The 14,066-nt window shown below is 48.3% G+C and overlaps 1 protein-coding gene across 2 annotated transcripts in view; it reads left to right on the forward strand.

Moving 5' to 3' along the window:
- Positions 1–11,044, forward strand: part of ANKRD28 (ankyrin repeat domain 28) — a 123,601-nt gene extending 112,557 nt beyond the window's left edge. For both annotated transcript variants that reach the window (XM_008047912.2, XM_021707478.1), the window contains 7 exons: positions 3,082–3,169; positions 3,261–3,344; positions 4,140–4,285; positions 4,884–4,966; positions 5,400–5,482; positions 6,717–6,808; positions 10,758–11,044. In XM_008047912.2, coding sequence (XP_008046103.2) covers positions 3,082–3,169; positions 3,261–3,344; positions 4,140–4,285; positions 4,884–4,966; positions 5,400–5,482; positions 6,717–6,808; positions 10,758–11,044 — 863 coding nt within the window. The remainder of the gene's footprint in view (positions 1–3,081; positions 3,170–3,260; positions 3,345–4,139; positions 4,286–4,883; positions 4,967–5,399; positions 5,483–6,716; positions 6,809–10,757) is intronic.
- Positions 11,045–14,066: the final 3,022 nt, after the last annotated feature.

Genomic DNA, 14,066 nt, shown 5'->3' on the forward strand with positions numbered 1-14,066 from the left:
GCACTCCAGTCTGGGCGACAGAGGGAGACTCCAACTCAAAAAAAAAAAAAAAATCCTTTCTCCCAAAATGAAATGATGGCCATGTCTTAGGAAAAGACTGGCTCTGCATACTAAACTTAAAGTCCTCAGTTTCACTGTACAGTCGTTCCATCACAGAACTTAAGAATGCTTATCTAACTTGCTCTTTTAAAAAAGTATCAATTTTTATGAAGCTCTGAATATCCTCAGGATCTTTAAAACGTCAATAGCGGACCAGTTTCATCATCTGTCCTTCGTGAACTATGATACAGAGTGCTGTTGTAGGTGTTAACATAAATAGCTTTTTATGAAAAACGACTGTTTTCTCACACTTCATTTAGTGAGAAGGGCGGCACACCTCTCTCCTGGCTGGCTTAGGAGCGTAGTCAGGCTCTTGTGTCGCCACACCTTAAGATGCCAGGAGACCGAGAAGCTCTTGAATGAATGGGCGGTTTTCTCTTGTTGTTTCTTAGTAGTGCATCAGCATTTGGGGAGATGGAGTTAAGGCAGAGTTTCTTAGCCTCAGCACTGTTGACAGTTGAGCCAGGACCTTGTTGGTCATAAAGGCTCTCCTGCGCTTTGTGGGCTGTCCAGCAGCACTGCTGCCTCTGCCCCTAGATGCCCAAGGACTTCCCCTCCTGCGATTGTGATGAATAAAGATGTCTGCAGACACCATCACATACAGTATCTCCCAATGGGCAGGAATCCGTGTGACAACCACTGGATTATAGAAAGGATCTGGCAAAAGATGGAACACGACTATAAATTTCTAAAAAGCACTTTTTTTCCACAATTATAGGATAAAGTTTAAGTTGAGCTATTGTTTGGGAATGTTAGCGTAATTAGAAAAGAAGACATAGGCCAGGCCCAGTGGCCCACACCTATAATCCCAGCAGGTGGGGAGGCTGAGGCAGGAGGAGTGCATGAGCCCAGGATTCCAAGACCAGTCTGAGCAACATAATAAGAGCTCATCTTTACAAAAATATTAAAAAATTAGCTGAGTGTAGTGGCATGCACCTGTAATCCCAGCTACTTGGGAGGCTGAGGCAGAAGGATCACCTGAGCCCAGGAGATCAAGGCTGCAGTGATCTGTGGTTGTGCCACTGCACTCCAGCCTGGGCAACAGTATGCGGCCACAGCTTAAAAAAAAAAAGTTCGAGCTTGGTGGCTCAGCCTGTCATCCCAGCACTTTGAGAGGCCTAAACGAGTAGATTGCCTGAGACTGCGGGTTCGAGACTAGGCCGGGCAACTTGGCGAGACCTTGTCTCTACAGTAAATCAAAAATTAGCCAGGCGTGGGAGCGTGCACCTGTAGTTCTGGCTACTTGGAAGGCTGAGATGAAAGGATGGCCGGAGCCCAGCAGGACTGCACTCCAGCCTGGGTGACAGAGTGAGACTCCCAACTCAAAAAAAAAAAAAGGGCCCATGGCCCCACCAGAGTCTAGTAAGGCAATGGCCCAGCATCACTTTCTTAGGCAAATATTAAGCTATGAAAATAAAGGGGCCATATAAGAATCTGACTTATTCCTAAATCAGATCCCAAATGACTGGTAGAAGAAGCATTATTTTATTTGCAGCAATTAGGGAATTTTTGTTAAGCTAAAATCTTGGCTTTGAAAATTAGGTTCAGGAAATCTGAGGTGTGAGTCCTTCCTATTTCTGATGTTGCTGTGAGAACCTGTGGGCCTGATCTCTGTCAGGAGCCGGCACTGTCGGCCGTTGGTCTCCGTGGATTCGCCCAACTGTGACTCAGAAGTAGGGTTAAGCCTCCGGTGGAGCATCTCCACTGAACACACACAGACGACTTTCCTCCTCATCCTTTCCTGAATGATGCAACTCTGTACGTAGCGCTTGCTTGATGTTACACACTATGAGTGACCTAGAGGTTCTTTAGACGATACAAGAAGATGTTGTGTGCCAGCAAGCCATTTGTGCAAGAGACATGAGCGTTCACGGAGAAGCCCTGGCCCTAGTCCCCCATGTATTCCACAGGAGGACTGCACACTTGCTTGTCCTTCGCACAGCAACCAAAATACTTGTTAAAAAAAAGTACCAGGGCCGGGCATAGTGGCTCATGCCTGTAATCCGAGCACTTTGGGAGGCCGAGGTAAGAAGATTGCTTGAGCCCCAGGGGTTTGAGACCAGCCTGGGCAGCTTGGCGAGACATCGTCTACAATAAATAAAAAAATTAGCCAGGTGTGGTGGCACGTGCCTGTCCGTTCCACCTACTTGAAAGACTAAGGCGGAAGGATCACCTGAGCCCAGCAGGTCGAGGCTGCAGTGGCCGTGAGCGTGCCACGAACCTCCAGCCGGAGCAACAGAGTGAGATTCCAACTCAAAAAAAAAAAGTGCCCGAGTGCTTCATTGCAGCATTGTTGATGATAATATAAAGATTTTTTTAAAACTAGCAGGCACCTAAAAATCCATAACTAGAGAGGTGCATTCGTCTATGATACACTTTGATACTGTGAAGCTCTTGGAACATTACCGAGTAAGATTTCTCCATATGCTATTATGGAAGGATGTATACAATTTATTAAGTAAAAAGCAAGTTGCAGAAAACATTTTTTAAAAAGAAAGTACAGTCATCTTTTGTTCTCTCTGGAGAATTGGTTCCAAAACCCCCACCCCAGAGGATACCAAAATCCACAGAGGCTCAAATTCCTTATATACAGTCATGTGGTATCTGCACAAACCTATACACAACCTCCTGGATACTTATACCTAGTATTAGCACAGTGTAGAAGTTATATAAATAGTTATTAGTCTGCATTGTTGAAGGAATAATGACAAGGAAAAAGGTCTTCGTGTTCAGTGCCGATGCAGCAAACATCCATTTTTTTCGCTTTGCGTTTGGTTGAATCCGTGGATGCAGAGCCCGCTGATTTTATGTGTTTGTGTCTGTGCAGTAGGACATGCCTAGAAATTTTCTGGAACAATTAAGCTGGAACTGGGAGAAGGGATGGGGCAGGGCTTGCACATTTTACCTTTAAACACTTATGTGTATCTGTGATTTTTGCCAATATTTGGGATTTTAATATCTGGTTCTTTATACCTATTTAAGGTCACGAGACATGTGTAGAACTTCTTTTAGAACAGGAAGTTTTCCAGAAAACGGAAGGGAATGCTTTTAGTCCATTGCATTGTGCCGTGTAAGTAAAGCCAGAATGAATTCAACTGGATTTGAGTGTTCTAAGAAAGACACCATTGCTGTGAGAGTGATTGCCTTGTTACCTTACACAGGATAAATGACAACGAAGGTGCTGCTGAGATGTTGATCGATACGCTGGGTGCTGGCATCGTGAACGCCACAGATTCAAAAGGAAGGTAGGGGATCAACTGCAGAGGAAACAGTTTTAGACCAGGCGCAGTGGTCATGCCTATAACCCCAGCATTCTAGGAGTTCAGGGCGGGATGATTGCTTAAAGCCAGGCGTTTAAGACCAGGCCCCATGGCTACCAAAGAATCAATAAACCAGACATAGAGGTGTGTGCCTGTGGCCTCAGCTGTGCGGGAGGATCACTTGAGCCCAGGTTGAGGCTGTAAAGAGTTATCATGCCACTGCACTCCAGCCTTGGCATCCTGTCTCCAAGAAAAAGGGGGAAAAACATCATTTTACTTTCAATAAGACAAAGTTTAACTACTAGCCTAGTGTGCGAGAATTTATAGAAAACCCATTACTGAAATTGGGTTTTTTTATCTGCAAGAATAAGTTGTTATAAAATCTTATTTTTGCATTATAAAAGTCTGTTCTGTTAATTTGTGGGTTTTAGGCAGTCTTCCTCTTTTTAAAGCCATTTTAAACTGTCAGGATTTTCCCCCTTTTTTAACGAAGTTAAGTTGGTTACCCAAAGATCATTGTGAACAAAGTCACTAAATAGGAGTGAAGGCCAGAGTGAGGCCCAGCAACCGTCATCGGCGGCAGTATGCAGGTCAGGATTCGCCGCTTTCAAAATTTCCCTCAATGATGGAATGTTGTAGCGGTTTTTCGCTGATCTCTATTTTGTACTAGCGTTAGCCTATTTGTATGAGGGCGCTGCTTGTCATAAACCAAGGAGTCGTTTTCTCCAGAGTGTGTGCCACTCAGAGGTGGTCACGCATTTCTCGTTCTCCGCATCACAGAGGTCCTCTCCATGCGGCTGCCTTTACGGACCACGTGGAGTGTTTGCAGCTGCTCCTCAGCCATAATGCCCAAGTCAACTCTGCAGACGCGTCGGGGAAGACACCTCTTATGATGGCTGCAGAGAACGGACAGACAAATACAGTTGGTAAAGAGGCCTCTTTAAAGCGTTAAGTCTTCAAAGCATGTGTGTCTCTCGGGTATGGCTTGGATCCTAGACCTTTTGACTTCCTCAGCACTCCTGAGCTTCGAAGCCTTGACCTGCCTGTGGCCACATCTCACTTGGGGACAGTGTGTGGTGTGCCCTTACTGATGGGAGGGTCGGTCCAGGCAGAGTGCCTAGAGCTAGAGCACTGGCCCCAGAGCCGGGCACCAGAGTGCCGTCCTGAGCCTTCCAGCTGCGTTACTTCATGCGTCGGTGAGGACGCAGCAGTACCTTCTTGGTAGGGCTTTTGGGAGGGTTAAGTAGGTCACTGTAAAGCCGGAGCACGGAAAACAGTATTCAGAACTTAGTGAACCAATGCTAATTGCCACTGTTAGTGTCTCAACTTAAAAGCAATGTAACTGTTCTGCACCATCGTGTGACAGTATAGTATGTATGTTATGTATTACAGTATTTCTCTTGCACTTAAGTTTTTGTGAGAGGGGTCTTTTTTGCTTTATATCTTCATTTCTCTACAGTGAGTTATTGGTAATCTAAGAAACAAGTTCATGCACATAAGAATTGACGCACTTTTTCCTCCCAGAGATGCTGGTCAGCAGTGCTAGTGCAGATCTGACTTTACAAGATAACAGTAAAAACACCGCCCTCCACTTGGCTTGCAGCAAGGTTTGTGCACATTTTAAGGGCATGTTTTCATTGTTAATATTAGCTGTAGCATTAAAAGGTTTAACTTCACTTAATGAACAGAAATCCTAACCAAGCTGTAATGACCATTGGCAGCAGTTTTCTTGAATGAACATTTCAAGACATCGTGGTGTCATAACGTCTCCCAGAAGCCAAATAAAGTCTCCCAGAAGCCAAATAAAGTTTCAGAACACAAACCTAAACACAATTACTATTTTTCTTTCATCTTAATTCTTGTTCTTTCCCTATGCACCCATTCCTAACCATGTTTGGACACATATTTTAAGGTATTACCCAGGAAAACTTACAGCATATGTAAGGTGTTAGACATTTTGATTGGACTAGGGTTAAGGCTTGTTGGGTGTATACATTTAATGGTGCCCAAGTTTTTAAGAGTTATTTGCCATAATTTCAGGGTCATGAAACTAGTGCCTTGTTAATACTGGAAAAGATAACAGATAGAAACCTCATCAATGCAACCAACGCAGCCTTGCAAACGTGAGTACTTTCCGTGTCCAGTGTAAACTTTTGTGACCTCATTATAAAAATAATACATGGGGTTTTTTCCTTAAACATGTGACTGTTGAACTAGGTCTCAGTCATAGAAGCAGTTCAAAAGCAAAGAACCATTTTACAGCTGACAAAACATTTCTGAAATCACAATAAAAAACATGATTTTAAAAGCTTTTGAACTTTTTTCTTAATACATTTACCCATGTACTTTTTCAAAATTTTTATTTACTCATTTTTTTCTGAATCTGCTTGTTAGGGTACCATTTACCCACATAATTCTCTGAAGGAAAGTAGTACTATTCTGTGTGTTTTGTGGAAATCGACTATAATGATACGTTACTTGACACTTGCAATAGATGGGGTAAGAAGCTCTGTATGTGTCTGTAAGCTTCCAGGGTTTTGGAAAGAATTAAGTTTTTCATGATGTGAGTAGCCGGCCTCCTGGCTGACCAACAGAGATCTGGGATCAGTGTCTCTCTGTGTCCTCTCCCCGTCCTCACTTGCTATTCCACTCTAAGACGTGGTCAAGAGAAAACTCCTAGAAAACTGGTTCCCATTTGGGTCAGTCAGATCCCTTGAAGGTCCAAAAAGCTGTCCTGGGGCTTGTAAGCTGTTCTCAGAGCCTGTTAGAACCTGTGCTGCTGGAGTTAGTTTTTAATATGAGTTTGCCAACCCCCCTTTGTTTTTTTTGAGTTGGAGTCTCACTGTCACCCAGGCTGGAGGGCAGGGACCCACTCACGACCACTGTAACCTCGACCTGGTGGGCTTCAGCGACCCTTTTACCTCAGCCTTCCAAGTAGCCAAAACTACAGGCCCACAGTACCACGCCTAGCTAACATTTTTATTTTTTGTAGAGATGAGGTCTCACCAAGTCGCCCAGGCTGGTCTTGAACCCGTGAGCTCAGGCAGTCCTCTAGCCTCGGCCTCCCAAAGTGCTGGGATTATAGGCATGAGCCACCGCACCAGCAAATCTTTTTCAACACTGAGTCTTAGAAGGAAAGTAACCAAAAGGTCTGTCAGGAGGAACCTGCTGACAGGGCTGTGACTGAGCTCACGGCGATGACGAGGTCACGGTGCACAGCATGGGCGCTGCTGTCCTGCCCATCATTGCTGTCAGGACTGAGGGCCTCACGTCTGTACCTCTGGGTCTTCACAACTTGGCAGATGCCTCTGACAGCTTCACACGCACAGACGTGGACATGTGTGATTTCTTCCCCAGACCTCTGCATGTTGCTGCCCGAAACGGGCTGACGATGGTGGTTCAGGAGCTCCTGGGGAAAGGGGCGAGCGTGCTCGCAGTGGACGAGAACGGTGAGTAGGCGCTGTGTCCTCCCCCACCCACGGCCTTTGTCTTCCCATGGTCCCGATTTGAAGTGAAATAAACTTGGGTGCTTTCTCTTGGTCCAAGAGGAGAGCCGAGTGGGACTTTGTGGCAAAGGGGTAAGAGCGGAAGAAGCAGAAACCGTCCATCTGACGGATGCTCTCTTGAGCTCCCACGCCAACTGCTAAGCCCCCGCCAGTGCCAGCCGCTTCTCCTCGCTGCCTCTGGCTGTCTTAGTAGCCAGAGATGTTGTTCTTTCGACAAATGTCTGTCAAGGCCCTGCCTACGTGCGGTGTTATCTACCTCCCGCCTTGCCCGCATGCACTAGATCCTGTCCCCTCTTCCTCCTTGAGAATGTCCCTTTAGCAGTTCTTCCTTTTTGTGCCCTGCAGTGACTGCGTTCTGCACGCTTCCAAGAGTACTCCCCTCGGCACATCGACGTGGGTTCTCTTCTCTGAAGTGCCCCTTGTTCGTTGCGCTGTTTCTGCCAGCGGCCGTGTCTCCCGCTCTCCTTTGCAGCAGGACTTCTCAAGCCTCTGCTCTTCTGCCTTCCCCACCTCTCTTTCTTTCCTTCTCTGAAATCCCCTGTGGGCGGGCCTCCCCACACTGTAGCACTGTCCTTGTCAGAGCCACCGGTGGCCACTGCTGTGTGAACATCCAGTTCCTGGTTCTTGTTTTACTTGGCAGATCAGCTTTTGGCACAGCTGGTGACTTCTTTTCCTTCGGTTGGCTCTCTTTACTTGGCTTTCAGGACCTTATGCTTCTTTTGCCCTCTTCTCCCGGCGTCCTGGTATTGGAGGGCTCTGGGACTCCACCCTGGGTCTCTGCCTTCCTGTCTGTGTCGACTCCTTCAGTGGGTGCTCTTGTTCGATTCCTTGGCTTTAAACACTACCTGTATGCTAGAATTTTCCAGTGTATCTCCAGTCCAGACCTCTTGTGGTCTCTGTACTTACATACCCAGCTGCCTAACTGACAGTGCCACATGGACATCGAGTGAGTGGCCAGAACGGGGCTGCTGATCCTCTTTCCTTTCACTCGCCAGCCCTGTACTGCCCACAGCTGTCCCAGGCTCAGCTGAAGACAGTTCTTGCTCTTAGGCTGTCCGGGCAGAAGCCTGAGCATTGCCCTTGATTTCCCGCTCACACCCAGTGGGCAGTCTGTCAGCGTGCACCTCAGGAGTGGATCCAAGGGACTGCCCTTCACCTGCCCCCATCCTGGCCAGGACTTTTTAGCAGGAAATGAGAACATGTCGGTTCCTTCGTGGTTCTTGGCTCTGTTTGACCTGCCCTCTACCCCCTCGCCTCTTGATCCTGCTTCCTCCTCTGCTCACTTCCCGCGGCCTTGCCGGTCCCTCCGTGGCTGGGCTGGACGAATGCCAGGGTCTCTTCCTGGTCTGGCATCCTGTGACCCCATTCTTTGCCTGATGAAGATCTCAGCTCAGATTCCGTCTTCTCCGTGAAGCCCACCTGACCCTCTCTCTGTACAGCTTGCTGGGATCCCTCCCTGCCCCGGTTCTTAACCTGCTCTGCTGGCCATCTTCCTCTGTCCACAGAGCTTCTAATGTCATGTCTGTAGCGTCCTGTTCTGTCATGTTGCTTGTGTCTTCCCTCGCTGAGATGAACATACACTCCACAAGTACGCAAGGCCTCAGTCGGTGGCTACACTGATGCGTTCTGAGTGCTTGAAGTGCTGGGATGCAGTGGAGGCTTGGTGAACGTTGTTGCAGGGTGACTATGCCAGGCACCGTGCTGAGTCCTGAGGCTCTGCTGTGGAGTAAGACGGTCACTTCCTTGAATGGAGGCAAGTATGCACAGGCTGCACACAGAGTCGTTCAATTGGAGCAAGCCTTGAGTGCTCTGAGAGGACACGAAGGTCTTCAGACCGCCATGCAGGGTCAGAGAAGGTGTCCTGAGAAAGTGACTTAGAAGCCGGAATCCACAGGAAATCGGAAGTGGGGAAGAGCTTTCCCAGTGGGGTTATGGTACGAGTTAGAGCCCTGTGCAGAGGAGGGAAGCCCGTCGAGTCACAACCTGGCTGGAAAACGCTCCCGAGATGTGCTTCCTCCCTACCCACCTCCCCCAAGGCTGCTTGGCCTCTCCGACAGCAGCTGACCTTCCAAGGAGCCCGGGGGGTTGGAGGGGTGGGAAACACTGTCCTCTTCCTGTGAGCGATTCAGTTGAAACTAGGGGTGCCCTTCAGCCACTCCTGCCAGGTTTGCAGAGACATCAGTTGGTATTTTTCCCTCATCAAGGCTGCGGTGGCACAGATGAAGATCTATAGGAGAATTGGCACGCCACATGCCCAGGGTGGAAACGTGTGCCTGCCCAGGGCGCGATCACAATGAAATGACGAAGCGCAGCAGGAAGGAGCGCACCGGTCACCAGTCTCGTGCACAGACCGCTCCACAGAAGAAGTTAGACATGAAGTGGTGCACGCGACATCATTCCCATTACATTAGGCTCCCCCAGAACGCCAGAACCAAACAGCAGTGCTTGTGGCGACTGGTGGAAAGGGAACAAGGATGGCATTTCCTGTGGGCAGGGAGGAGGGCATCCGGGCTGGGGCCAGCAGGGCTTCTGGTGGGCTAGCACAGACTGTTTTACCGGGTGGGGCTGACGCGAGTGTGTGTTTTGTGAAAAACCACCCAGCTGCTTGAAAACATGGGGCTGTTCGCATAAGTATATACGTGTGAGGTTGAGACTAGGCGAGTGCAGTCATAGGGGAGCACTGCCTGACTGGGCTGCAGCAAGTAAAGCTGTGGGCCAGGACTTTGTCGTGTGCACCCAGTCACCTGTGGTTCCTTTCACAAGGCCTAAAATGATGAGTATGAGTGACTTTATAGAGTTCCATGCAGTATGATTGGGACGCAGGGTCCCGCTGGGTTCTCGCCATCTTCTCTCCCTCTCCACCCTCCAGCCGGGTCTGGCACCAGCTGGGGGCCATGTGTCACCTGCTCAGGGTGCAGGTTGTGGGCTTTCTGCCTAAGGTCAGGCTGTTTCTGCTACAGAAAGGAGTATTCACAGAGGAAATACTCGTCTTGGTGTAATGGTTTTTAAAGTTCACTTCTTTCGTGTAGCTACTGTTTTTTCCAAACGGACTGTGACCCCAGGAGAAAAGTCCAGTTGACAGCCAGGTGTTGCTCATTCTGGACATCTCTTGAGAGCCTCTGCTTGGTGACTCCTTCCTGGACCTGTGCACATGTAGCCTTCTTGGCATGGAAGGGTGTGCTTACATAGCTACCAACTAACAGTTAAGTCTCTGTTCGCCGTTCTGAAAGATTTCTCGATCTATGGGGTTTTTTTTAATTCTAGCCCAGTATCATCATCATCATCTTTTTTTTTTTTTTTTTGAGTTGGAGTCTCACTCTGCCGTCCAGGCTGGAGTGTAGTGGCATGCTCACTGCCACCCCAGCACCGACCGGCTGGGCTCCAGCGGTCCTTCTGCCTCAGTCTTCCAAGCAGCTGGAACTCCAGGCATGTGCAACCACGCCCGGCTAACATTTTGATTTTTTTTTTGAACTGTAGAGTCGAGTCTCACCAAGTTGCCTGGGCTGGTCTCAGACCTATGGGCTCAGGCCATCCACTCGCCTCGGCCTCCCAAGGCGCTGGCCTTGCAGGCTGAGCCCCCGAGCCCAGCCGAGCCCCGCATCTTCTACAACTCCAGAGGATGTGAATAAGCTGTGAGGTCGGGAGGAAGTGGTCTTCTCTGGGCCTCAGTTTCCTCTTTTGGTACCCGCTCTTAAGTCTCCTTCCACCCTAGACTTCGGTGGCTGTTTTTCTCCTTCTTGGAAACCTGTGAGCCACTCTGGTTAAAACAATCAGTGTTATAGACTAAGCAACTGATGCTGTGCCTGAAGCTGAAGTCCTTTAGGCTTGTTTTCTCACAAGGAGTAGAGTCAGCCTCCAGTGGTTAATTTTCCCATCTCGCCTTCAATTCCAGGCTACACCCCAGCTTTGGCCTGTGCTCCCAACAAGGACGTCGCCGACTGCCTGGCCCTCATCCTGGCCACCATGATGCCTGTCTCCTCAAGCAGCCCTCTGTCCTCCCTGACATTCAGTGCCATCAGCCGTTACACCAACACCTCGAAAACAGTCAGCTTCGAGGCGCTGCCCATCATGCGCCACGAGCCCAGCACCTACTGCAGCTTCAACAACCTCAGCGGGGAGCCAGAGTGCCTGTACACAGACGTGGACGAGCTCAACGACTCCGACTCTGAGACCTACTGAGCGCGGGCAGGGCCTGCAGGGGAGGCTCTCACTGACGCCTCTGGCTGTGCTTTCCCGGAAAGGAAAAGACCCTTTCACACTCACACCCGAGTCCAGCCCACAAGGACAGGTCCGCAGGGAGCCCATGCAAGAGACGTGCTGCTGTCAGGAAGAAGAGCTCAAAGGCAAGCCTCACAAAAGGAACCTCCAGAATCTCGAAGTAGACTTGACCAGAGGAACACAGTGACGTCAGATGCTTTGTGGGATCGCTTCGTTTGGTTTTGCGGTGGCAGGAATAAATGGGGACACGACGCACCCAGCCTGCTCACACAAGCCGCACTTGCAGAGGAGGAAATAAGGACACTGGGGTTCATCTCATCAGTAAGATTGCGGCTAAGTTCAAGGCAATAAAAGTGTGGTGCAGTACGCAGTATGTGCACAACCAATTGCCAAAGGACCAAATAACTTACAGGCTTTTAATGGAATGCCGTTGCGTGGAAGCACTTGCGATACAGATGTCGAAGTGGATTGGGGTCAGGTCGTTGCCCTGTTTTAAACAGTTTGGGCTTAAAAAAATTAAACTATTTTTGTTCAAAAATGTCAGGAGTGTCCTAGAAAAAAATCATGAAATCAAAACGTAAACTATTTCACCCTGTTGCAGCCACGTGGTCCTGGGGCAAGGAGTCTTCAACGTCTCTGTGCTGGGTGGCACACCTTGGTCATCTGTGTGACCTCGTGCCCCCCGGTGGGTTGGGGGTTTTAGTGTTGCTTATTTTGACCTTCGGGTTTTGGAAAGGGATGAGTCAATTCGCGAGTTAAGCATCATTGGGTCTCCTGGAAGACATTGCTGTCTCGGGCAAGACCTAAAATATGGATCTCAGCCAGATTTGAAGTAGCGTGTTTGTAACCTGTCACTATGGGAAAGAACCCAGTAGCCTGCCACATTGAAGACTACCTTTCACATATCAAAAAGAGAGGCAAAGCCGGCATTTCGGCTCTTAAATAATGCTTTACGAGGTTCTACTTTTACTGTAACGGTCACTCTCCCAGGGAAAACGATTTCATGTGCATCGAGGGTTGTGCAGGTCTGAGTGAAGTTCCATAAATCGCAACACAACGACCCTAGTTCCATTTAATCCTGTTTGTATTGTGAAACTGGAACTTTATGACACTGTAAATTATCAGCTGGCTTTTCTGAATATAGAGTGTGAAAACACAACAGTATTTTGATCTATTTGATAATTTTGTGGGTTTTTGAAGAATTAACAAGCATGTACATAGAAATAGTGACTGCTTGAATACTGTATCTACTTGCACTCTTTCAGTACACCCAGATTCCTGTATATTTTAGAGTATAATAAACACAGATGTGAGTTGTATTTAATGAATAATGTATTTGTATCTGTGCATATTACCTAAAAATCTATAAAGTTTCTAGGGCATTGACTACTAGATTTTAAGCATTTTTCTAAAATATTTACAAAAAATGATAAATCTAATCCCCCGTCTTTCTTTATACTGTAAAGAAGTCACAAAGAACCCTTCCTGATTATTAAGTGCCAGGAAGGCGAATATGCATTTTGAAGACAGTGGACTACTTTTTCTATTGTATCTTTTGAAAAGAAGAAAATTCAAGTGGATTCTAAAAGTATATACGTGTGCTTTCCCTTTCCTTTTAGGAATTCTCTTCTGAATTCTCTGAGGGAATTTTCTAGAATCTCAGCATTGAAAGAGACCTGAGGTTCCTCCACTCTCTAGCCTCTTACCAGACGCAGGAGTCCCTTCCGTAAGGGCGGCCTTTCCACCCAAACACTGGCCGTGACTCTACCTCACCACGCAGTCCGTCAGTTGAGCCGCTCTAGCGGTGAGCAAGGTCTTCCTTGGATGAGATGAGTTGGAGCTCCCCACCGGGGCCTTGTCCTGGCCCGGGGACATCCTCTGAGGGCACCCGAGGACGTCACAAAGCTGTGTCTCGCGTGCTCTGCCGTGTCTTCTCCCTCACCGGCTGTGTGACGCCCCTACTGAAGTGGCTTCTGGAAGGACTTGTTGGACACACTGTAGATAACCCACATTTGATGAAGGCCAAGGTGTAGCTATAAAGTAACATGCAGTGTTCCATGTATCCTCACACACGCCAGAGCTTCGTCCTGTGTTGCTTACGTGTAAATGATGCTGTTACCCAAACATTTGAAGACGGTTCTTGAGATTACCAGCCCACTGCAGAAACGATGCTCTGGCTTTTTAATCACACTGGTAATGGCCTGTTCCCCAGCTTGATCAGCCACTTCTTCGGTCTGCAGTCAGTGAGGGGAAATCCCAGAGTACTGTCCCGAATGGTGTTTGAACAGCACCAGTGTCCTTGGAGTTCGTGCATGGCCTCCTTGACTGGGCGCATCCGGCAGAGTGTGTTCCTTTATGGCTGCACCTTGTGCGTCAGAAGCACCCGGGCCCTAATCTGTGGTGTGTGTATCCTCACGCAGAACCGAAAGCCTCTCGGCTTTCCTTACCTTCAGGCGACATCCAAGCTGACGTGTGTGTAAAGAATGACTTTGGGGAAATGGTGTTCACAAATGGCCCCCTCTAACAAGACACTCAGTCCAAGCAGTGCCATTTAGTTCAGGAGATCTCTATGTGTAGCTGTAAATTTGGGGTTTAATTTGGCTTATCTTGGACCTTTTAAAAGAAATAAAGTTTTTTAATGCAATAAACCAAGTGTCTGTCTCTGATGACATGGTAACTCCTTCCCTTTAAACTGTCTAACTAGTGTTTACCTTTCTTTTAAAAACATAAAGACTAGCCAGGCTCGGTGGGAGGCTGAGGTGAGTGGATTGCCTGAGCCCGCGGGTTCGAGACTCGCCTGGGCGGCGAGACCTCATCTCTACAATAAATCAAAAAATCAGCCAGGCGTGGTGGCGCATGCCTGTAATTCCGGCTACTCGGAAGGCTGAGGTGGAAGGATCGCCGGAGCCCAGCAGATCGAGGCTGCGGTGGCTGGGAGCGGCCACTGTACTCCAGTCTGGGTGACAGAGTGAGACTCCAGCTC

Source organism: Carlito syrichta, unplaced genomic scaffold (assembly GCF_000164805.1).
Source record: "Carlito syrichta isolate Samal-C Ts95f unplaced genomic scaffold, Tarsius_syrichta-2.0.1 Scaffold118119, whole genome shotgun sequence".
Classification (NCBI taxonomy): domain Eukaryota; kingdom Metazoa; phylum Chordata; class Mammalia; order Primates; family Tarsiidae; genus Carlito; species Carlito syrichta.